General features: G+C 34.3%; 2 protein-coding genes and 1 long non-coding RNA gene across 6 annotated transcripts; 1 reads left to right on the forward strand and 2 right to left on the reverse strand.

Moving 5' to 3' along the window:
• Positions 1-1,088: 1,088 nt before the first annotated feature.
• On the reverse strand, positions 1,089-17,013 carry LOC106171911 (RAC-alpha serine/threonine-protein kinase). Its single transcript, XM_087004583.1, has 12 exons — positions 16,850-17,013; positions 15,600-15,668; positions 12,746-12,868; positions 8,711-8,822; positions 8,235-8,337; positions 6,712-6,843; positions 5,777-5,842; positions 5,426-5,617; positions 4,857-4,985; positions 3,973-4,187; positions 3,637-3,724; positions 1,089-3,154 (listed from the first exon to the last, which is right to left on the reverse strand). The coding sequence occupies exons 2-12, from the start codon at positions 15,658-15,660 to the stop codon at positions 2,927-2,929; spliced, it is 1,449 nt and encodes a 482-aa protein (XP_086860709.1). The 5' UTR covers positions 15,661-15,668; positions 16,850-17,013; the 3' UTR covers positions 1,089-2,926.
• Positions 16,946-24,823, forward strand: LOC106171912 (AP-4 complex subunit mu-1). Of its 4 annotated transcripts, none has more exons than XM_087004586.1 (13): positions 16,946-17,096; positions 17,332-17,417; positions 18,075-18,184; positions 18,573-18,669; positions 19,759-19,869; positions 20,093-20,164; positions 21,183-21,248; positions 21,823-21,943; positions 22,562-22,665; positions 22,992-23,074; positions 23,268-23,372; positions 24,037-24,154; positions 24,428-24,823. In XM_087004586.1, the coding sequence occupies exons 3-13, from the start codon at positions 18,075-18,077 to the stop codon at positions 24,632-24,634; spliced, it is 1,194 nt and encodes a 397-aa protein (XP_086860712.1). In that variant the 5' UTR covers positions 16,946-17,096; positions 17,332-17,417; the 3' UTR covers positions 24,635-24,823. The 4 variants fall into 4 exon arrangements, with proteins under 4 accessions (XP_086860712.1, XP_086860710.1, XP_086860713.1 ...); XM_087004584.1 differs by having other exon boundaries at positions 16,949-17,113; XM_087004585.1 differs by lacking the exon at positions 17,332-17,417 and having other exon boundaries at positions 16,958-17,096.
• On the reverse strand, positions 17,741-22,297 carry LOC147763398 (uncharacterized). Its single transcript, XR_015332844.1, has 3 exons — positions 22,096-22,297; positions 18,256-18,316; positions 17,741-17,786 (listed from the first exon to the last, which is right to left on the reverse strand). It is a non-coding gene; the product is annotated as an uncharacterized LOC147763398 (long non-coding RNA).
• Positions 24,824-25,431: the final 608 nt, after the last annotated feature.

Genomic DNA, 25,431 nt, shown 5'->3' on the forward strand with positions numbered 1-25,431 from the left:
ATTTTCGTGCGTTTACTACCCGTGGATCTGATTTAAACAAGTATCAGAAGTGCGCAACTAAGTTTTGTGGATAATAAGCAGTATTTGTTTTATATATTTACAACGTTTGCTACAGTGACAATTAGCTTACCGATAGTGTCTTCAACTAGCGTCTCCTATGGCGGTTTTTTCGCTGGTAATCTAGGCCCTACCACACCTGACAGGTGAGGAGAAAATGTATAACCACTAAACACCTAGGGCCCAAAGTCACAGATCAGGTCGTCAGTAGTAAGCTGTTGGCCTTCCAGAGGAAAAGCATAAAATAAAAGCCCCAGATTGAAGCCATAAACCAGTATAACCCTGTTGTCTGACACCGCCATGGTGTAACACAGGCGGTTACATCTATTGCTCTCCACCCTTCCTGCTAACTGCCGCGAGAACTATTGACAGGTTCATTTGGACGGATAAAAAAAACCGCAAATAAAAGATAAAAGGTTTAGTAAATCAGACTGCATAAGCCAGATTATGTTTAACTCCTTTTCAAGAGCACAATCAAAACACAGATTGGGATATCTCATGAGAGCATTGTAAGGGTCGATCCACGAAGACCGATGGTGTCTATGGGAATGGGTCTTAGATCGAATTCTGGCGTCATTCCACAAAATGTAGATATTTGAGTCATGTTGCTGACACACATTTTTGTGTAATACTTGCACAACCAATATTTATATAACTTTAAAAACACTGTCGACTTCTTTCCATACTGTTGGGCACTATACCATGAAAAAACGATAATAATTTGAGAGGTCAAAATTATGCAATTACACAAAATGAGTCAAGTCACTGATATATTTCATTTCGTTTGCGGCACGATCCTCTTGAGAAAACGGGAGTAAAATCGATTTCATGTCCAGTTTTACTAATGAATGAACAACTGTGTAAGGACAGGGGAAAGGAGAGTGGGACTTTGAAATGTACTCTCATGTAAAACTCATGATACTGAGTTGATGTGTTTTAGTTTCATCCGAAGTATTTGGAGGTTTTTTAACAGTCTAAATTGACATGTTTAAATATTATTGTAAACATAAATAACTGTCAATAACACAATATACAAAGTAAATATCAGAATGTTTATTGAACAGACTTGCTGTCATTACATTATCTACTGCCGTCTCGCAACTGCTCTACTGGTATTTTAGCTTTCAAGACAGACACTGCCCTTGTTAAAATCAGTCACAGTTTTTGTTTTACAGAAATAATAACTACAGAAATGGTGTGAGGCATACATTATAGTTAAGCAATGATGTGGATGACATACACACCATAAAGTGTAGGGTTAGATTGCCAATGTCACTGAATGTGCTTGTCGAAATCTGTATCCAACCTGCTCTCCATTGGAACTGTAAGCAAACTTGTTTGCAGCAAATCCTTGCAAGGACTTCACAAGTCAGTTCTTTTAATAAGTAAATTTGCACTGAAAATCTAATGTAGGACAAAGTGGTAAAGATAACCCACAGACCTTCAGGAAATTAGTTCCTTATGAGAATGTTGTTTATACGGGAGAAGAGTTCTGTCTACGCAACTAAAATTAAGTCGAAAAATGGCAGTATCTAGATAAGGGATGGGTTTTCCTTTTAAGTGACAGTATCCCATTTCAGGAATTGGGCCTCTCTTATTTACCTAATATCCAAGAAGAATTCTTGTTTTTCAATTCTAGGCATCTCTTATTTTCTTGAATACTAGTATGGTGCTGCTACTAAAGGGTTTCAGAGTTATAATAATTAGTTACTTCTTTCTTACTAACATTAGGTTTTCCAACAGTGCAATAATGCTGGTAATAAAAGCAACTTTCCAGCATGCCAGGACAAGAACTTCCTAAGCCTTGCCCCCCCCCCCAAAAAAAAAAATGCACCTTACACATTTTGTATTCCTCATGAAGGGCACACCTAAACATCCACATGGATGTGGCTTTGTAATCTATTTCAATAAAAGCAGTTCAGCCTAACTAACCAGTTACTCTAAAAGCCATACCTTTTTTCACTTTTTATCAAAACACGACATGTTCAATGTGCCAGGCCCCGTTTCACAAATGAGCTTTCAATTTTGGTCTTAACTTTTAAGACATTGTTTATTCTGACCACAGATAATTTGGCACTAGTCCACTAAAGCAGCAACTTAGCCTGCCTAACAAATTGTTAAAATGTAACTAAAATGTAATAACACTTCACATCAGTCACTTACTTTTACATTAATTTCGTCCTGGTTCACAGGAAATGGCCACACGTTAAGATCAACGTTTGGCTACAATACTAATTTTGTGGAAGGGGGAGGATCTGAAACACCAGAACTTGTGTTACAGTTAACTCTTTCAGTATTGTTTACAACAGTTAATGTTTTGAGATAAATTTACAATTCTGATAGCATGATGGTAGTGGATACAGTAGTAATATTTATACCTATAATAATACACACTTAGAGAAGTAAAAATGGTAAGATACATCTTCACTTTTTTCTTAAACAGATTCAACAATAGCAAGGCACAAGTGTGTGCGACTGTTGTGGTATCATTCTTCACCCTAGTGTAGTCTGAGACTCCAGATTTCATCTGATACAAAACATTACACCTAACTTTGTGATACCGACAACAACTAAAATTTGGTCATCTTTCTCCATTTATTTAGGATATTGACAGTGACAACATATCCTTCTTCAATTCAAATATATTGTTACTAGATTCAGAAGAGAAATTATGGTAAACTTTTACAGCAATGTATGCCAAGCTTGTCACATAACACTTAATTGGTCTACAACATATTGGACACTATAATAATAATAGTAATAATAAAATTGTATTCCATCCATTTCAGGATAGAAATGCCATTAGTTCAGTCAATAATCAACCAGAGTTCATAACCCTACTTAAAATATTCATGACCCTACTGAATATTCATGACCTGGCCAGGCTCATTAAGCTATGACCAGAAGAGGCAAATAAACTACCATGACTTCCATGAAAGCTAAATTGTTCAAAATATGGCAGATCCTCCTCCATGTTCTCGGCGTCCATAGCACCTTGCTCTGGAGGCGTAAGCTGGACATCCTCTCCTGTAAACTGCTGTTCGAAGTAACGTGTGTCTGTCTCGGAGGTCACCTGGGGTTTGAATGGAGGCTCCACCTGATGAAAATAAACACATACACAATTGAGCAGTCTGCATCTAATACTTTACATCCCACTGGTCAATTTAACTAGCACACCTAGGAAAACTACCAGTCCCAATCAAAATTCACAGATCCAACTATGAAATTACAAATGATGGGAAATGAATTTTAAACACACAATAAAATTTCTACAAATCACATCAGACCTTAAACTTTAACAAAAACACATGTTTACAAACCAAAGCTAAATCTGACTGTCATCACAGTCTAGGAGGGGTTGCTATGGCAGAGTGCCACATAAAGGATGGAGAAAATCGGATGAATTATTAAAGGGAAGACTTGAAATGCCATAACAAAAATAGTGCTGTTTACTTACAATCCAGACAAAGTATGCAAATACAATTTAACAAGCTGACAAGACCATGAGATCAATGGAAGCATTCAAGGTATTGCAATACATTGGTCAAGGCAAAGCATCTTAATCTGCAGTAACCTTACCTTTTTGTTGACAAGATCCTCCCACGGGATGTCCTTGAAAAATGGATGTACCATGATCTCTTTAATGTCATCCTCACTCCCCCCTAATCTGAAAACAAAAAGTACATGACTTGTTTTGTGCACTAACATTTTCAAAAAATCATTTTCACTTCAATGAATTTACCTTATACTAAAATTCCATACATAGAACAATTTAACTTATCAAGTATGACTTGAAGAATACTGTGAAGTAAAAGAAACAGAAGTTGTGTTTCCATATGAAGAATAGATTAGTTTGAGACACCATTTAAAATCTGTCTAAAAATCAATGACCATTCTAACCATAATGCGACATACCTTCTTGCTGGATCTTTAACTAAAAATCCTCCAAGCAATGATCTGGCTTCTGGTGATAAAGTTTTTGGAAAGCGAATGTCATCCATTAAGATCTGTTCAAATAGTGCTTCATGGTCACGATGGTAGAAGGGCAGTCTTCCACACATCATCTCGTACATCACCACACCTGTACCCCACCAATCCACTGCACGACCGTAATCATTGTCCTCTAACACCTTTCAAAGAAAGATTTCAGATCAATTCAAATCTTAACACAAAATATCACTTCTTAGAGCCTAAAAGAATAAAATTATGTTTACCAGTCACTTTAAATATTTCTGCACATTTAGGAGGGGTTATCAATAGCTACTGACATCACTGGAGTTTAGCTCACTCTTCTGTAATACAAATTGCAATAAGCACTGTTCTACACTTGCAAAGAACAGTTTAAATAGACAGTACTCCTGCATATCAAAATAAATACCTACTCCAGTATTTCTCTTATGCTATAACAACTATTATCTAAAACTTACTTTTTATGCACACTTTTTATGCACATCTCTTCCTTGCACACTTACGTGTTCTAAACTATATGAAAACCCAGTGGTAACAACTAGCTTATAAACAATGTCTACAATCTCAGATACTGATAAAATTGTTGTAAAAACAACTGCTAAAATTTTCATTAATCCAATTGGTCTAGTACTAGTAACTCTAAATTTTCCATTTATTACATTTTTGGATGGTCCAAAAATCAAACTTTTCCTTCCGGTATGACACATCTGTGAAATGCAACTAATAATGAAACAGAAAGAAAAAATGAAACTTGCTAGTAAATTCTTAGTTTTCAACACCACTCATTTGTAGACCAAAGCTGATAACCCTGAATGCAAGTAAGTCTGTACCTCTGGTGCCAAATATTCTGGGGTCCCACAAAATGTCTTTGTGCTGGCTCCAAATGACATCTCTTCCTTGCACAACCCAAAGTCTGCAATCTTAATGTGTCCATCCTTGTCCAACAATAGGTTCTCTAACTGATGGAGAAAAAACAGATCAAGATAATGTTAATCATTCTTGTATATGGTTAACATCACAAGACCAGCTGCTAAAAGGCAAGTTTAATATTTAAAGCAAATTATGTTCAAAAGCTAGTTGTGATGAAAATAATAAGTAATGAAAGGATGATCCTCCAGTAGCGAGAGGATGACTCTGCTACGTCATTTCAAATGGTTTTTTTACCTTTTTGCCAACATAAAAAAGAACTTTTTTAAAAATTATGTTTATATATTTCATAATTGTGGAAGCTACAATAATATTAAAACCTTCCTTTTTTCCTCATGAAGATAGCAAAATCTTAACCTGGGTATATATTAGTGTAAAATCATATTGTGTAATTTAATAATTATAATTCCAAAATCTTTAAAAACATTTTGTGTCCTATACATTTTCTGTGGCATGAAAAAAAAATACAAACCTTTAGATCTCTGTATACTATGTCATTCTCATGTAAATATCCCAGTGCAGATATAATTTCTGCACCATAAAATCTAGTTCTTTCCTCTGAGAAAACCCTCTCTCTGGACAGGTGAAAAAACAGCTCTCCACCATTCACATATTCCATTACAAAACACAGCCTGTCTTGGGTTTGGAATGAATATTTTAGTTGCTGGGGAGAAAAGGCATGAATAGGTTATACATACATTCATTCATATAACAACTAACAATTATGAAGTCATATTTTATAATTCAAAATGATGCCATTTGATCTGAGTGGTTAAGATTTTCATAAACATCAAAGATGAAAGTATGTTGTTGATATACTTACAGTGAGAAATGGATGTCTTGTGGTCTGTAAAACTCGATTCTCAGTTAAAGTGTGAGCTACTTCATCCTGTTAAAATGATAGAAAAAAAAAAACAAATGACATGGACTAATCACTATGTGCCATTTTGATTAACAAAAGACAATGACTACGTGATCCTCAAATGTTCAAATTTTGAAAAAATGGCCCGATCATGCTGATTTTCAAACTTGACCTATATTTTATAATATTCATCAGTTCCGTATATTTGAAGACAAAATGTAAAATGGATTTCCATTTACAGTGTTATTGCTGAAAGCGCACAGCAACGACCGCAACAGCAGCAAGGACAGACACAGGCGGCAGCTATATGTCCAGACACATCTGTGTCTGTACATAAAAAGGAAGATTAGTCATGTCTGAATAGTGATTAAACTGTCACAAAACTGTTAGCTGAGGGCTAAATTCTCACAAAATCACAAAATCAAACAAGGAAGATAAACAAAAAATACACCATGTTTTCATCACAAAATATAACTGATCTACTTCTAAACATTGGCGCATATGCACTTCCTGATATTCATGATGCTTTCGTAACATGTGCCTGTTTTAATTGATTACTGAAAAGCTTTCATAACATTGCCTGTTGCAAATGATTACTGGAAAAGATATTTTTCTCAGGAGATCACAATATCAGATCCAGCATTAATCAATATGAAAGCATAGGTTTCACACTCAATGTCACCTTTGAAGGGTAATCATTCAGCTCTGCTGAATGTCAAAATAAAGTAGTACAGTTGTTTCTCATTCAACTGCACACAACACAAAAAATAATATGTGACTGTGTAATCAAAAAATAACTTGTAAAATGTTTGAAATCGAAAAAAGGGGTAAAACTGTAAATGTACAGACATTAAAGCAAATAATGATGCAATTTTACAGTAATGCAGTAATATTACCTTTGCAATTATAACAGATTTCTTCAGTATCTTGATTGCAAACAGGTTGTTTGTGGCACGCTCTCTGCACAAAATGACTTTACCAAATGTTCCTTTTCCCAGCACCTTCAAGAACTCAAAGTCTTCAAGGCCCTAAAAGATCATCACAAATAAAAAAAATTAAATGCAAAATTCAGATTTTAAACATTTTTTCACAATAGGAATTCATTAAAACTTTCATGCAAGTTATTCGGAATCAGTGATTTTTTTTTTTATTTATCTATTTACTCATTTGTTCACTTTTTGAAGGAATTCCCTTTTACTTGATATCATTTAAAGTAGCAAGTAAATAATATTCTTTTTTCATTATTTTGAGGTTTTATTAACAAGTATTATCCGTCAACAGATGCTTCACAACTAAATGTATCAAGAAATAAAACAGTTAGTGATTCAAAACATATCATTTTTGCTACTTCCCAAGTAAGTCTCAAATAGGTTGTAATAAATCCGTGTTAGAGTAAAAGAGACTGCACTTTGTAATAGGGTCTGTCAAATTAGTGACCACAGAAAACATGTTCTACTTTTGACCCTGTTGTGAGTGCTTTACTTCCTACCAAATACCATACTGGCTGAAAAAGTAAATAGTCAAAAAAAAAAATCTAGACAGAAAGATTGTTTGTGTAGTTACAGAAATGAAGTGTTTTCAGTGACAAATATTTAACAAATTCTGACGTATGCTTTAAGTTGGCATAGGCCACTCAAAGCTTTTATCATCAATTCAACACCTTTCTATTTTGAGGTGAGATAGCAATCTATGTGGCTCGTAACTTCATCCCAGAACAAGATTTTATCACAAATAATTGGTATAGTTGACTACTATGGGCTTCAATCCTGTAATGTCATTTTGGCTCAAACATTTTTTGTTACGGAGTTATGAGCCCCTTATTATAGATTTTCTTTAAACAAAGGCATTATTTTTCTTTGTCAACAATAAAATCTGAACTAAGGCTTTTAAGAAAAATTGCTGCCGTGTTTTGGAGTACTTAATGATGTCATTAAATTGGCGTTGAAACTATGTTTTATGGGTTCTCAGGTAAAGGAGAAATTTGAGAAATTAATTTCTCCATTTTTACCCCAAAATCACAATTATGAAGTCACCTGTAAGATGACGTGTATAAATGTTAATTCATTTGGTCACTGAACAAAGAAGATTTATCTGTTATCCAAAAGAATGGATGTAAGGCAGTGAATAAGGAGTTTTTGGCAAACGTTTATAGTATCCTTAAACATGCGCACCATTGTTCTTATCTAAATGAAAGTGTAGCTGTGCAGTTGCAAACACCTGTTGGCTGGCAAAAGTCTGTCCACAAAACTTAATTTAATCATTAAGGATATACTTAAAAACTCTTTAAACATACTTCTAATCAACATTTTGGCAAAGACAACATATCTAAATATGGCACAGAATAAATCAAAGTAGTCAGGCTCAAGTTAAAAAAAAATCACTGACAGAGCCATTTCTTAGAAATGACTGCATGACGTACCACTTTCTTTTGAGGTTTCTTGGTATGCAGCTGTGAAGAGCCTGGGTTTTCACTAGTCTTAAGTCCTGCAGAAACTGACTGAATGGCATGGACCCATTCTTCCCTGAAATGAACAGAATATATGACACATTTTCACAGCACCATTTATATCTGCTTTTTAAATGTGAAGCCCTATAGAAAAAATATAAAAAAGAAAAATATTTACCAATATGTAACCTGAAATATTATATAATATATATATTGTGACTTGTACTGATAGGTAGCATTCAATTTCTAATAAATGTAAACATTCAAAATTTTAGTTGCACCTTCCTTTTTTAAATTCAACAGTTAAATGCAAGAACTTATTATCTTCTAATTTTATGTCATAGCTATTCCTATATATATGCAATATTTGCAAGCTGATGTGCGCGCGTGTGTGTGAGTGGAGGGGGGGGGAGGGACCCTTTGTAAAATTACCCTTTATTTTTGCTTACCTTTCCTCAGCAGTTTCCACATAAAACATACGCTCCACCACTGTGGTCCACTGCAGTCCACGTATGAGGATAGTATTTGGTTTGGGCTTTTCTGACCTGTATAACTGGCATTCTGTAACAACAACAGCATGTGTGTAAAGCAGGATACTGAATATACTTACTGCAGATGTGAAATCCACACTGTTTTGAAACAACAATTAAGCACAATTTATTTTATTTTTATTTTTAATTTTTGTCAAATTTTTATTTATTGCGTTAACTGATCATTCAAGTATATTTTTATCTAAACCAAAATTTCTCAGTGATATGAAGGGCAAAACAAGAGAAACAGCTAAGTAACTTAGGATTTTAAAAAAGTAAACCATGGATTTGACATATATTGCAAAACAGATAAACATGAATAGCCAATCTGTTTTTAATCTAAAACAGCTGGAATAGTAAACACAAGAAGGCTGATTCACAATCAAAGGCTATAGGCTAAAGTGAGACCACTTACAACATGATTGCTTATTTTGTGTACTAAGCCTATGACAACCAGTGTACAACATAACATAACATGAAAACATACCAATAAGTTCTTCTGGTCACCCTGACATAACCTTGAGTCACACTGACAGGCTTATGCAATTCTGTGAAGTTCAGATAGCTATTTGTGGATTCTTCATTTTAAATAATCTTTCTGTTTTCCTTTCAAATAACCTGCAGTAGTGCCCCAAAGGCTTCTGCCGCGTGTTTCTTTTTGTAAACACGAGTACTTTATGCAAAAAATCCTATTTTAATTAGAGTAAAAACAAGAACAGTGCTCCTTATTATAAGAATGACTTTAGCAAAATTAAGAATGCATTTCATGCTATATCCATTGATGGTATCTGTATCTTGCGGGTCAAGATGTCAGAAAACATAACATTGGTTTTCCTTTCTGTCTACAATCCAACTAGAGGATGAGAGTTTCAATACCACTGCCAAGTATGGTAGCTATGGATGCATCTGTTTTAGCTGTGGAGCAATAAGGTCTGATAAATATGCAAAGTGCATTTTAAAAGGGAAAGTAGGTCAAGGCAAAATTCAAGGTCACATTAAGATGACCAATGTATGATTCCCTATTCAAGTTCAATAGTACTATGGGTGGAAAATGTGCAAAGTTCAATTCATGGTAAAAGGAAGGTCAAAGGTCAAATTCAAGGTCACATAAAGATTACCAATATATGACTTCCCATTCAAGTTCAACAGTAACTATGGATTTATCTCTACCAGTTTTGGAGGTATAAAATTCAGTAAGTTCAGTTCAAGGGAAAATAGGTTTAAGGTCAAGTTCAAGATCAGTAAGTTATGACTTCCTATTCATGTTCAATAGTAACTATGGGTGTATCTCTACCAATTTTTGGAGGTTTTTAACATTTTGCTTGCACCATTGAACACTGCGACATTGCAGTTTTTGAAATATTACATCTCCTAAACAAAATGGAGAAAAATGGGTTTTTGTAGATGTTGAAAATTGTCACAAACAAATATTTCTTTTTGCAAAAAATGAAGACATTTACAAAATTTTGGCCCATTTGACACTGAAATTAAGGTCAAAGGTAAATCCAAGGGCATATTTGAAAACTTCACATATGACTTATGGTCAGACTTCAGTAGAAACTTTTTCCATAGTTCCTTCAATTTGGAAGATATTTAGCATTTAATTAACAAAAATTTTGACATGGGTGCATTACGAAGAGTGTCACAATTAGGCCAATGCACAGACAGTGACCAAAATCTAGGGGGTTCATGTGACCCATGTCCAAGAGATGGGACCATAGATCCAGGTAGTGTAGGAGAAGAAGCAGTATCGGTGACTGTGCAGCAGAGCCAGCACTGGACCTTGAGGAGGTGACTGACAAGATAGGTCAAGACAAAACCCATGTTTACTGTCTTACACCGGTGGTACGTACAATGAATTATCTCCATCATGTTCTTTTGGGATTAGATATTATTTCAATGCAATGAATCTTACATGTAGGAAAACAATACAAACCATCCTAAAACATTTACACATTACATTTGAATGACATCTGAAGAACTTTTTAAAATAGTCGCTAAACTAAAACCTTCACTAAAAATATAGATGCACAGTTCATGTGAAAAGCATATTTCCCAGGTGTCAAGTCTAAAATAAATAAATAAATAAATAAATAAATAAATAAATAAATAAATACATGAATAAAATCACACAGAAAGGGGAAAAAAACATCTGAACAAGTTCAACTAAGGCCAGACATATTGCATGTAATCACCACTGGCCAAGCACTTCGCATGCAAATGTGGTCGAGACAAACCCAATTGATGTCATTATCAAAACCACCACTGGACCATACCTCACATCCAAAAAGGTTATGTGGTACAAAGTCACATTCCAAGGTCAAACTTGTATTTTGATGCCATTAATAAATATATAATATGTGCTTGACCTTAAATCCAGTGACCTACTTCACACAAAGCTGTTTATCTTCTGCAAAACAACAATCTGCTGATGTTTTTCTGTTATGGGGTTATGCAGTAGCAGACACAACTTCAGGTGGAGGTAGTTTAAATAACCCCCACTGAATTCCATGACATGTTTATTAGTGTACATGATAGTCAAATCCCTAAAATGGAGCCAGTTGCTTATCAATTAGCAAAGGACCATTGATTTTATACTGATAAGTGAAGAAGATTACTGTGAATAGCCTTGAGGAAAATTACCTGAAGAGAAAATAGTGAAATTATCATCTCCTTCGAAATTGTTCACATATAACTTTCCAAAAAAAAAAAAAAAACAAAAAAAAACATCATTCCCACATTGTTTTCGTCCCTCTTGGGTATAATTACACCACAAAGGAGAACACTGTGACAGGGGAAAAACAGAGAACTGTTGGGCTTTATTGCATTCTGTATTTTCTATTTCAGCGTCTCCAAACCTGTTCAAACTCCAGGGTCCCCATATATGCAATTATAAGGTAAGATGTTTAACTTACATATATAATTATTCACTTGTATGTTTTAGCATATGGAATCAGGATGAAAATAAATTACAAAGCTATTTATTTACTGGTGACGTGCAAATACTCACATATTCATTTATGTGTTTAAGCTCAGAGATAAAACTAAATTACAAAGCAGTTAGCCAACTGTTACAAACTACTGTATAAGTGATATGCAAATTACTCTGAATTCTGTCGCATATATTATAACCAGCCTGCCAGAAATAAATATTTGAAAAAAGTAATGAAGAGAGTTCTGACGTGTAAGGGTTAGAGGGATTGAAGTGCTGACCACATAATATATCGGGCTTGGACTTGATGAGGTCGTCAAGTAAACTTGTTATCAGACCTGTGATAACAGAGGGCAATGGGAGTGAGCACCTGCAACAGATACAACCTTTTTTATAGATTTTGTCCAATTCAAGTTAATATCTTAATGTCCTTTTTAACATTTCTTATACCCTTGTTGCAGTTAAATATTTTCTTGTTCAGTAAAATAACTTTAAATCAAAAATAACTTTAAAATATGCAGTCATATTTGGGAGTCACTGTCAGAGAAACAGTCAACTTCAGCATGTCTTATATCTGGACTACCCATGATATCATCTGCACTTAATCAACCCAAGTATCAGGGGAGTTCTTCTCTCTCTCTCTCTAAAATACTGACATACACATAAATATGGTGTGTGTGTGTGTGTGTGTGTGTGTGTGTGCCTGCTCGTGCATGAAAGGCACAAATATAAGCAGTGGTCTTTGTGCTTTCTGTTCACCTGTGTAGACCTGAAAAAAACTAGAAATCAAAACTTCCTATTATCAAGATGCCTGAAGAAAATCTAATCCGTTTGCAAGTCTGACATCAAAGCTACCAGTCAATTGCTGTAGACCGGTGACTTAGACTGGCGTAGACATCCTCGAGTGTGTCACCCATGGCAGGATGTTGGATGAGACTGGCGGCTGTGGAAGACTGTTTTACATGATAGCTTGGTGTAACTGTATGCCAGGTGCAACAAAGGTGCTATGAAGATGAACTCACCTTTGACTGTGAAATTGTTAAGTGGATCAGCTAGATTATGGTCAGGCTTCTGCTTGAATCCCAAAAATGAGCCATCCTCCCTTAGAATAAAATACCTAGGTCGCCAATTCTTGATGTGTTCTCCTAAAAAAAAAACAAACAATTTCGAAATGACAAAAAATAAAAAACATAATGTACAAGGAAGAGTCACAAAATCATATACCCTCACAATGCCTTTCAATATGAAATATGTGCAAATTTCTCAACTCTGTTGAGCACAAAAAGACAGAAAATCTTCAAATGGATAAAATTTCCCAACCTTGTACTATTACTTGACAAATCATCCAACCAAAACCACAGAACATCTTTTTAACAGCAAGTTCAGATACAGATAATGATTTTTAAACACTATTTTCTACGGGAGCCTTCTGTTTAAACTTGCTGCATGTATATAACAATAAATGTACCACTGGTAGCACTGTCTTAATGTTTACCAACTCAAAAACAGTTGTCTTCCTGTGTGTAAAATATAGCCCAGTCCTCCCAAGGGCATACAGACCTGTGAGGCGTAGAAAAGGGGGGTGGAGGGGGCAGGTGGGGGGAGTGGAAGGCACTATAAATAACCAATGCTTCATTAAACAAGGATCATTTACATGGAATCTTAGACTGGATTCTGTGATTGGTGCTTACAATTTGTCAGACTTTAGTTACATTTCATTGATCTACCTTGTCAACTTATTTGAAAATTGATCTGAAAGGTTTCAGTATATGCAGCATATATCATATCTTAATAGCTTCGCCTGATAATAAACATTTCTGCTCAAACATGCATCAGTGTACATTCCAGTTTTGTCTACAAACTCAAATTCAGGACAAAAAAAAAAAAAAAAAAACATTCATTAAATCCATTTTTCAGTAGGGAAGGGGGGGGGGGGGGGTATTTGACTTGGCAAGTCAATCAATCAACAAAATACCTGAAATTTTACTATTATTATTTTTCATTTATTTATTTATTTATTTATTTATTTATTTTTTGTTGTTATTATTATTATTATTATTATTATTATTATTATTATTATTATTATGATTATCAATTGTTAATAATGAATACCCTAGGCTTTAAACAGGAGACTTCAAATTGAAATTATAATAATCTTTATTGGTTCTAGCACATTTTACAAAGGCTACGACCAAACAAATACATTAGTAGCATAATGAAATAAGGAAATGTTTAGTTCATATTAAGATAATTGTGAGATCTTATTGTGTCTCTGCGTAATCTCGTCATCTGGGCCTCGTAACCCAAAAGCATCGTGCATTGCGACCGAGCACAAGCGCCTCGATTCCGTAACTCGCCCGTACTCGCCCCATATAATACATCGTAGCCTCTACGTGATATCGCTATTCGCAATACACAATGCTTTCGAGTTACGGAGCCCAGACTATTTCTTGTCTTAGTTCTGTTGTGAATAGGGTCTGACTGGGAGACATGTTATGTATGCACCTTTAGGATGAGTAGTTAAGCCTATGACATTGTACTTCCTCTTGTCTGGTACTTAATTATCAGATAGATGTATGTTGGTTATGATGAAGTAGGCAGATAATTTCTGATGATGGGCAAGTACAGGAAATGAATGCACTGAGTCATGACAGAGGATGTCATGGAAAGTATTAGAATGCAACTCTCTCCCAAAATAATGATACTAGTAATAATAATTTGAAAGAGGTTTTAAATTCAGATAATGTGCAGTAGACAGTATTTAGTATTTAGGTTGTCTGCAATTTTGAAAATATTTCTGTTGCAGGAGATTATTTTTTATTATTCTGAATTTCATATTAATTTCTGTTCAAACAAGGCTTCTAGAATGTACAAAATTTTAAAAACAACAGTACTTAGCATTTTGACACTCACCTGAAAGAGAAAATTCAGACTCAAAGTTACAGTCAGAACAAAGAGGTAAAGTTATGTAGATAGTGAATTCAGATTACAACTAAATCTCAAATAATTGTAATTTAATACCATGATTTGTTTGTATACATTTAACTGAAAAGCAATCAGGGATCACAATTATGCTTTTTATAAGGAATGCAGCACATTTTTTGCTCAATTTTTCTTTGCAAACGGTTTTTGGTACTAATATTCACAAAATTTTTAGCTTTTTCCACCTCACCTACAACAAAGACTGTTTTAGTACATTTTCCTGTCTTTAACCATTTTATGAGTTTTTGTAACTAGAGTGGCTACAGTTTTCTTTCTACCTCTTTTAGTACCATGCTTGGCAGATTTCTCTTGCACCTTATAGTACAAAATCTGGGTCTCAGCTATTGTAGTTCATTCATGAGTAACTTGTGAGACATTACAACACTTGCACTCTGGAAACTGTATATTTTGGAAGAGGCCAACCTTAATCATAATATAGAAGTTCTATATTCAAAAATGGAGTTAAGGTTCTTTATTTTCTAAGTGATTTTAAATAGGGTATGCCTTGGTGATTAGGTGAAAATTGTTGAAGTTAGTTTCCTGGCAGATTTATTTTTCGTTATATGAAGTTCTATGGCATACTGTCTGTCTTTAAAAACTTAGTGTTATGAGATATAGAAGAATATGATTTAAGAAAAAAAAATAACAGGAATGTATGTGCTATATATAAAACAATTTAAGTGTCTGTTATCTTACTGCTCTCCATCCAAGCCTTAATGAGTTCTTTCAAATGTCATTACTAGTAACAATCTGATTTTAAAACATCTAGCTGACATGTGCTACAAGGTTAGTTGATAAAACTAGTTAGCACAACCCAAAAAAGATACACAGATACATAAATGTCTGTATTTAATGGTAGTGCATGTAAATACATATAAACTGTGAATATATTACCTCTTTTATAGAGCCATCCTTCCTTGATCACTTTGGGTTCTTCACCTGTGTTGTCAGCCATAGTACATGCTGAAATAATAATGAATTCTGATACTCACTGAATGAAATAAACAACCAGAGTAGCAAGACTAAGATGCAAATCTAAAATATCCCAAATTATGAAAAAAAGGTTGTCAAAAATGAAGCCTTGGTGAATGCATTTCATTTATAACATCATGCAATGTGACACAACCATATGAAGCAAAAATGCCAGGTGCTACATACTGTACAGGTCCAGGTTGCATCTTATATTCAGACGTTTTATTTCATTTACTTGCTATCTGTACACTGACACACACATACACATATATAACAAATCTCTTTATGACCTCTGTCTTGACATACGATGCACCTGAGGAAGGAATGAACATGTTATTTTTAAGAGCTTAATCCAAGAATTAAACCTTTAATGAGGTAAACTTTTAATCAAATGTATCAATAACCAAGCAGCAATACTAATTCAATGTGAGACATCTGCTTTGACTCTTTAGCACAATTCTTAAAAATCCAAGTAGCCATAAATCTAACTGGGGAAAGAACTTTTGATACCATAACAAAAGGGCGCCATTAAGAATTGATGCTTCACCTAAAAAGTGTTTATTAAATCAACAGGAATTCCAGAGGGCAAACTAAAGGTTGTTGACCTTTCTAAATTAGGGCAACACGTAAGCCTAAAAACCTAAGGGCGATGGTATTTCAGTTTGAAATAAATAAAAAAACTGACGAAGTAAAAGAAAATTTACCTTTAACGATTCCTTAAAAAGCGGTATGACTTGTAAAATAAATCAATATACACATTTTGTTGTTCTATGCTACCAAATAACAAGTGCGTGAAAAAAACATTTGATTGGATTGATTGACCCAATTTCTCTCACAATAGCTGTTGGCAAAATATGTCTGGATCGCGTAACACAATGCTGTACAACAAGCAATCGAACAACAAGGAACAGCATACATCAAAAGCAAAGTAAACTAATTAACAATACGACCGGCTTGTAGATCATGGTTATCTTAACACTAAGTTATTCATAATCACAAACCAAGCCGAGTGTTGTTGCCGACAAAGCGCCGGACGAAGTAATATTTCCTTCTTGACAGCACATTTACAAAGCTTTAAGTCCTAAAAGATGAGACTCGTGTATATATTCACACAACAAGATGCTCAACGGAGAAAAGGGAACACAAAATATAACAGAAAAAAGAATAACTACCTCTTATTTTGCAGTATTCCAATTCAGCAATGAAATTGTTGATTTCATCCTAGAAATGACGTCACGCTGTCTGTTTCGCGCTGGATCTCGTCAGGATCGCGAGAGTCTGGGTGCACTCGATCCCAAGCACCTGCAGGATGTAAACAAGGGAGGGCACGGGAGCTATTGAACCAAAAACACATGAAAACAGGCGTTGATAAGTGAACATGTTATCCGAATGCATACTGGTTTCATCGAAAGGCGAGGTGTTGGTTGATAAACAATGTATCTTTACTAATGTATAGCTATTGTCAGCTTAACTGTTGTAATTTTTTTTAAATATTCCGGTACTACCAGTACACTACAGCCGCAGTTTGGTCTCAAGTTGGCCAACTCCCCCAAAAATCTTTTTTAGGTGGGATGGGTCTTTTAGTGTAAAGGGTCTCTTGGATAATGTAGATATAAGAGGGAATGGTGAAGCATTTTTACCTTAACATTCTTAGTCAGACAAGATGTGTGCAAGTCGTCTAGTGGCGGATTCATTGCAAAAGTCAAGGGAGACAGTGCAGCAAGGATACCCCCTCACTTTGTAAGAGTTTTTATTTAATTTCTGAGTTGAAACATCAGTGTATTCTTAACACTCTGCTGTAATTATTTGCTCCTTGAAACGGTATCTCCATCTTCTGTATGAATGCTGGCATGAAAAGTTCATGCATTAGTAGACATCATTTAGTAAGATTAATTTTGTACTAATTAATACCTGTAACCAGTCATATTGTGGGATACACTACCAGTGATCTTCATGTCAGGCCAATGTTGTACTGGAAGTTGCCAGTGTAAGCAGTGTTACTAGTACATACAGGGGCAGATCCAGGATTATTTGAAGGGGGGGGGGGTCCCCTAATGTGAATCCCCCCCCCCCCCCAACTTGGCGTGGAGTTCAGGACCTGCTGAAGGGCTGCAAAAAATTTTGGTATTTTAGAGGGCGAATGGTGCCATTTGGTATGGTTTAGAACTATGATTCAGCTAGTCAAATTTCTAATTATAGGAGAAGACCAGAAATCAAAAGGGGGGGGGGGGTCAGAACCCCCCTGACCCCCCCCTCCCAGGTCCGCCACTGCATGTAAAATGCACATACTACAGGTAATGAACTTGTACTGAGTACATATTTGTTGCTAGGTATCAGCACTGAGCCCAACTTTTTCTTGTGTACATAATCAAGCTACAAATATTGCTTTACTTTCAGATGGAAGGGGATATCCATTATTATTATATCAAAAGAAGTGGAGTATACTTTGTGGCTACAACAAAGGGCACTGAAGTATCTTCTATATTAGTAATTGAAATTCTTTCAAGGTGCATATAGGAATGGATTTTGATTGTTGGTGACATGGTTGTTTAATATACAGCAGATATTTTGTACTTACATCAGTTCATACTAGTTTGGCAAACCAACATTGGTTTAAAAGTCCTGGACCAATACTGTAACTGAAAATATTATCAGTTAAAATTAATAACAACAAAAACCAACAAGGACAAGAGGTGGGCATTGGCATATTAGATTAATTAGTATATATATTTGTTTTTTCATACAATGAATATTTGACTTATTATGTCTGGCAGTTTTGTGGTGATATTTTAATATTTTATTAAAAAATATGATATCAAATTTGTATGTAAGTGGAACTGAAACATGTGTAAAGCAATTTTTTAGCAACAGAATATTATTTTTATTTGCTTACAGGGTGTATCATCTTTGCAAAGATTTCTGCGGTGTCATAAACACTGATACAATCAAAGCTAACATGGTGCTTATCTATGAATTGCTGGGGGAAGTTCTAGTAAGTTAAGTAAAAAAGAACATGTTGAAAATTAGTTTTTTATGATTTTATAATGAAATGTGTGGTATATGCATCAACTAAAAAAAAATACTGAGAAGCATAATAGCAGTGACTATTTTTTAAGAAGAACATACATATAACAAAAATTTTAATTCATGTGTCCTCCAAAACTATGTATGTTGCTGAAGCATTACAGGGGTTGACATTAAATTTTTTCACTTGGTTGCTTAGGAATGCAAACCAGGTCTGCTGGTTTGGTTGCTATACTAAATTTTTTTTTTTTAATATCTCAGTGGAGGGGTTATCAAGCATGCAATGTAAAAATCTTTATTTTTAACTGATATTCCAGAATCAAAAAGAAGTCCAAATAAAAGGTTATGCCAGTTTCTCTGTATTTTTACAAAAAGAGATTAAAAGAGATTACAGAAAATGTAGCATATATTTTATTGGTATCTTATAATCAACACAAAAAACTACTGTACATGTTACCAAGAGCAGCCTGTGGCATAAAACATACTATAAAACATACAATAAATGAAAAATATTCAAAATGGAATCAGTTGCATAGTCTGGCAAATGCTGATCAAGATTTGGTTGCCTGTGAGCAAAACACAACCACGCAACCTTTAATGTCAAGCCTTGCATGTATATTTCAGATGTGTTTTCCACTAATAACTGCCATATAAAATTAAACTTCATTCTAAATTATTTTGAAAGGGAGAACAAACAAATTATTTGAATTTTTCAACAAAGATTTGAGAGATATTATGACTTAAAGATAATTTTGATGGACTTTTTTGTAGCTTTTTGCATGACTGCATATTTAATAAGTGTAACATATACATGTATGTAGACCTTTCACATACCACCCCTTGTTTTTTACTACTCCATTACTGTTATTTCTAAATTCATTCATATAAAACTTTGCTCAGCAAACTCAAAATCTGCTGCTTTTCATTCTTGACAAGACATTTCTCTTTTAGGCGGGCATACCTACATGTATTTTGGTATTACTCATGTATCTCTACTAAAAGAGCTCCTGTCTTAAATCTATCCAAAACCAAAATTTATTATTCTTTAAACCCTCAGGATTTTGGCTATGCTCAACTGATGTCTGCCAGTAAGTTGAAGCCATATGTACAAAGTGAACCTGTGCTGGTAAAATCTGAAGGAACACAAGATGTTATGGTGCCAGGTTTGGTAAGTGCAAGTCTCCATTCAAAGTCATATCCAACATTACATAGTTTTTAACCAACTACATTCAGGAAGTAGACAATTTTAGAAACAAGGCAAGGCAGGGACCAGAATGAATGGAAAAGTTGGTAAAAATGAACATTTGTTGTACAATTAAGCTGAGTATGAAGCATTGGAGTTGATACCCTGCATGGATGGTGTGATGAGGGTTTTGGTCAAACTTTTTCAGTTTGGTCTTGAACGCAGAGTAGCACCCAGCCATGCAGCAGATAAACCAGTCATACGGAGCAGACAAGATCAGGTATTTGAGAAATCAATGAAGGAATTGAAATTTTATTTTAAAAAGAAACATTTAGATTATTCAAAAACTACATGGTGTTAATCTTCTGAAAATTTTTCTTATAACTTAATTTTCACAAGCAGTCCTGTTAAATTACCTAGTCAGTCAAATCCTAATGCAGGTTAAGCTATGCTAGGCAGATGTCGGAGTGATTTGAAACATATTTATTTATTTATAACATGCTCACGCCAGATTTCCAACTTTTTGGGTGGTGTTGATGTGTTGATGTTTACGACAGTAATGGGATTTTTTCAACTGTCAGCAGATTTCTGATTTTTTGGGGCCAGAAAGTATGATATGAAACCTACATACCTCACATTTATGTTATCATATTGGATTAATTAAATATTTTTATTTAGACAATACTATCATTTTTCAAATTTTAAAAAACAATGTGGCATCATGGCGCAAGAAAAAAAGATGAGATGTCCCTATTCCAAAACAGTGCACTCTATATTATATGGTAATGCTGGGGAACCTGCTTCTTTGCCAAACAAAGCCAGTCAGTAAATTTAATGTAAAACAAAAATATGGTTTTGCAGTTATGGGGCAAACATCACCAAATTTGTGCAAAAAAACAGAATAACTACCATAGATTTCAGAAGCAACCTGCTTCTTTATCAAACAAAGCAACTCAGTAAATTTAAAATAAAAAAATATGGTTTGGCAGTTATGGGGCATGTGTTGGATGGCTGACCGATCAGAATATATACAGACACTTAGTATCTGTATGTAAAAACATAAAAACCTTAGAGGAATGTCAGTTGTGATTTCTGTTACATTATGACATTTTCAACTCTCCATTATGGCTTCAATCCAACTATTTTGATTCACTACACCTTAGGGCCTTGCAGGTGCTTGTACATTGAGATATGTAAGTCACATCAATAAGGGTCAATTATCCCATAAGTTGAATAACACCAAAAAGGCTTCAACAAAGGTTATTCCATACACAAATTAATCTTATTTTCTTTTTCAGGAAAAGAGAAACAATGAAATATTTGTGGATATAGTGGAAAGGGTGACAGCTGTGGTTGATGCTGATGTAAGTTCTGTTCATTGGGATAGTCTTTGTGGGATCTAATGACAAAATATGTGTCACTTCTGAACGTGAATTTGTAATCAAGATGATATATATACATGTATTTAAAAATAATTTTGCTATCAAGAAAGGTAAACATACTTAAGCATAAACCTATCTTACTCATTCACATAGAATAAATTTTAAATGGTAGATTCAGGATTTTCCTGAGAATGGAGGGTGGGAAACTTGCTTTGCTCACTTAGCAAATGTCAGACAGTAGTTGAGGACCATTTTACCATAATGAATAAGGCACATGGACGAAAAAAAAAAAAAAAAAAAAAAATATATATATATATATATATATATATATATATATATATATATATATATATATATTGTCTGCAGGAAAAGGTGTGATCTCAGAAGCTAAGGGAAGGACATATACTCTCCCTTAATCTGCTTTCAGTTATTATCTTTTGAATCTGCATGTTGCAAGTATTTTGAACAATTAAATGTTATCTAAAGAGTGTGTGTGAAGGTTTTAGGGCATAATGTTGCACATCCAAATAGACAATTTACATTATATGTATTTCAGGGCTCCCTGTCTAGAGCTGAGGTCAGTGGTCAAGTTAACATGAAAAGTTTCTTAGCAGGTGCTCCAGTGATCAAGATGGGTTTATCTGAAGATCTGACAATAACAAAGGGAAAGCAGAAAGGTATGGAATGTAAGGGATGAAATTTGCACGAGTTCTTAGCAGAGTTTTTCATGATGGATTTGTTTAAACAGTAATTTTAAAAGGCACCTTAGATGTTGAAATTTAGACTTGAGGAATTTTTCCCATAATTTCAGCACTTCTTATATTTTTACCTTATTATGCAAGAATTGCCTCTTGTGAATTGGACACGGTTTTTATGTGGGCTGTATTGTTTTAATTTGACTTGCATCTTCTTTGGACTTGTTTATTGTGGTACTGTATAGGCATGTCCATAGAACAGGATGCCTAGGGAAAAAATTGAAAAGTTTTATGCTTCTTTCAAAACATGTGTAAGTTTGCAGCTATGTGGCACCAAGGTTCAGAATGGGCATTTGAAAGTATAACAAAAACTTAACGCCCGATTCAATTAAGTCTCATATACTAACTTATAATAGTTTTGCCATTTATAATGCAAAGCCGTAAGCATCAAATGTAATTTACATGAGACTTCGCTAGCCAAATGTCTGTTGCTTTCACTGTCTGTTAACAATTACTTTGTGGCCAAATTATTTATTGTCTGATACTTATATCTGTATGTCTGATTGTTTGATGTTCATATGTGGATATTCTTTTACCTAGGTTATAACAAAGTTCAGATGGATGATTGTAGCTTTCATCCAAGTATAGACCTCAAGGAATTTGATAACAATCGAGTGCTAGGAATCAAGCCCACAGAAGGAGAGGTATATATGTTCCTGTCTAAATAAACTGATAAGTTCACAAATTTTATAATTGATGAAAGGAGTTTGATATTGAAAATAACCAATATATTACATCTGTGCGGAGAAGAAAATTTATTCCACTCCGAGAATAAAGGTTACACCAGACAATATTGTGAAGCAATAAAGTATTGTCGGGTCATAATTGTTTTTATTGTAGAAAATAGATGAAGGTAAAATACAATTAAACTATGTCATGGATTATGTCAAATGATTGACAGTATATGAAGTGATATTTTATTCTGCGTCACACATAATAAAGAGAATTATGTTTGTTTTGTACCTTACAGCTTGTGGTAATGACTTATCACATTGGTGGAGAAAACCTGATAAATTTACCATTCAGACTTACCCATCGCATTGAATTCTCAAGGTAAAAGTCACATCCTTTCTTTCTCCTGTCCCCCTCTCTTTTCTGGATATCTGGAACCAAAAAAGCTATTATCTGTTTTATTTTACTGAAAGGAGATAATACAGTCATTTTTGGGATGTTCATTGGCATTATTTTTCAGTATTATAGACACATAACATAGACTGGATGTAAGAATTGTGTTATCCTTTTGTAGCACTAGGAATCTTGAGCTACATCTAAAGCTACGCTGCGAGCTTGCTCCGTCAGCCCACGCTGTTAACGTAGGACTAAAAATTCATGTGCCACGGGAGACAGGAAGGTAAATATGTGTGAACTAGAAGAAAGGGAATTATGTTTTGTCACTCACTTTTACATTTGATGTTCTAAGATTGACATTAAGGTGACAACTACATGCAGCATGTGCTCTATGCTTAATCAACATGTGGCAAAAGTTCTGGTTGATAGCCACAATTTCTATGCTTTCATTTCATTTGTGCACTTTGAGCATACCTAGTTTTCTACTAACATTCTTCCAGTGAATAGGTACTTTTTTTTAGTTTAATAGTTGGTTTTAACAACTTTTTTCCTGTTTGTTTAGGTGCTGATTGTTGCATGTTGTGTTTTGTATGTTTAATATATTTTATGTGGAGAAACAGGACCTTTAAAAACAGTAAATTATGTGTAGTGTATCCGAATTGACAGAAATGATAGAGTAACTTATATTTACGTGATATAATAGCATCTTAGTCAAATGATGAAAATATTATATTTAAATAAACTGAACCAAAAAAAAAAAAACAAAGTCACCCTATGTTGAAGAATGTGGATACAAAGATAATCTCATTTTTCAGTGACACATTTTTTATCACATCACACAAAATATGTCACATTTGTATTACAAATCTAGGTGTGAAATTTTGAAGAAAAATTATACAATGTTAGACAAAATGGAAAAGTAAGAATCTGGTTGCCATAATTTTCAGAATCACTCAACAGTTCAGTTGCCCAGGTCAGTCAGCCATACTTAAACAAGAGGAAAAATGCATGCTTTGGCAAATTAAAAGGATTGAAGGGGGTTCAGAGGCTGCGTCGAGATTTATGGTAGGTACTCATAATAATATTGCTTTATGGCTGATATTACAGTTCCAAAGCATAAATAAAGGTTGAGGGAGTGGAGTAGACTCTCTTACATTCTATATACTGATTCTTCATACTAGTGTCCAACACTTATTAAATTAAATGATTTTTAAAATTTTAGTATTTTTCCAAAATAAAACCATCCATTTGTCATAAAATCATTTAAATCCAACCATTTATTATTAAAACAATTGTTCAAAATCTGAATTTCTCAAACTTTGAAGTTTGTTTTCACAGTTAATTTCCCAAGACAAGAAATTGCTGAACAGTGAAGAGGTTGGCCCAGCGACACTTGACTTCGAGTTATCCAATCATGTTTGCTCAGGCCTTCAAGTGCGATTCCTTCGAGTGTTTGAACGCGAGCATTCCTATCTGCCTCAGAGATGGATTCGATACATCACAGTCCCAGATAACTATCTGTTTAAACTCGCTACAACAGAATAACTGTAAGACTCTTTTAACTAAAAAGTTCCAGTGAACTGTCATGTTGTACTCCAATTGTAAAAGACTGATGGCAAGATAAGCTAAGCCTTGTCTTTCTTTGATACAAATGGTGGGAAATGCTAGAATTTGTATGGTGCTTCAATTACCTTACTACTTTTGTGATTTTAAAATGACAAAAATTGATTTTAATTCTTGCATTGGTGTGTCTTATATAGAACAGAATTTCAATTTTATTTCTGTCAAGAAAATAATTACAAGTCAAACACTGTCCAATGCAAATAAAGCAATGTGACATACCACAATACTAAAAAAGACACTAATGCTAAAAAGACATTTCATTAAGAAACACTATTCAATCCCAAAACAAAGCAAAGAATGTAATAACTGAATGAAGCCAAAACATCCAGCGGGTGGTGTCCCAACACCCATAGACCGTGCTTTGCTCAAGTTTTCAATAATATTTCTTCACCATATCTTATGAAATAGACAATCTATTTAACAAATGCCATAATTAGTAAGGACATTACTTGTTATAAGACTCAAATTATAAGGAACACTGTCCAATGCAAATAAAGCAAAGAATGTTTAAACTGGATAAAGCCAAAATATCCAGCGGGTGGTGTCCCAGCACCCACAGACCGTACTTTAGAACACATTGGCTAATATTCCTTTTACAAGCAACCATTTATTTTTAAATGAACTAAAGATAATAACCTTTAAATATACATTTGTTTAACAACAGTGAAGCACGTTCACCTGCAAAGCAGTTGTCAACACTTCAAATACTTACATTGTTC

This window comes from Lingula anatina, chromosome 2 (assembly GCF_051362555.1).
Source record: "Lingula anatina isolate TDL-2025a chromosome 2, LinAna3.0, whole genome shotgun sequence".
NCBI lineage: Eukaryota > Metazoa > Brachiopoda > Lingulata > Lingulida > Lingulidae > Lingula > Lingula anatina.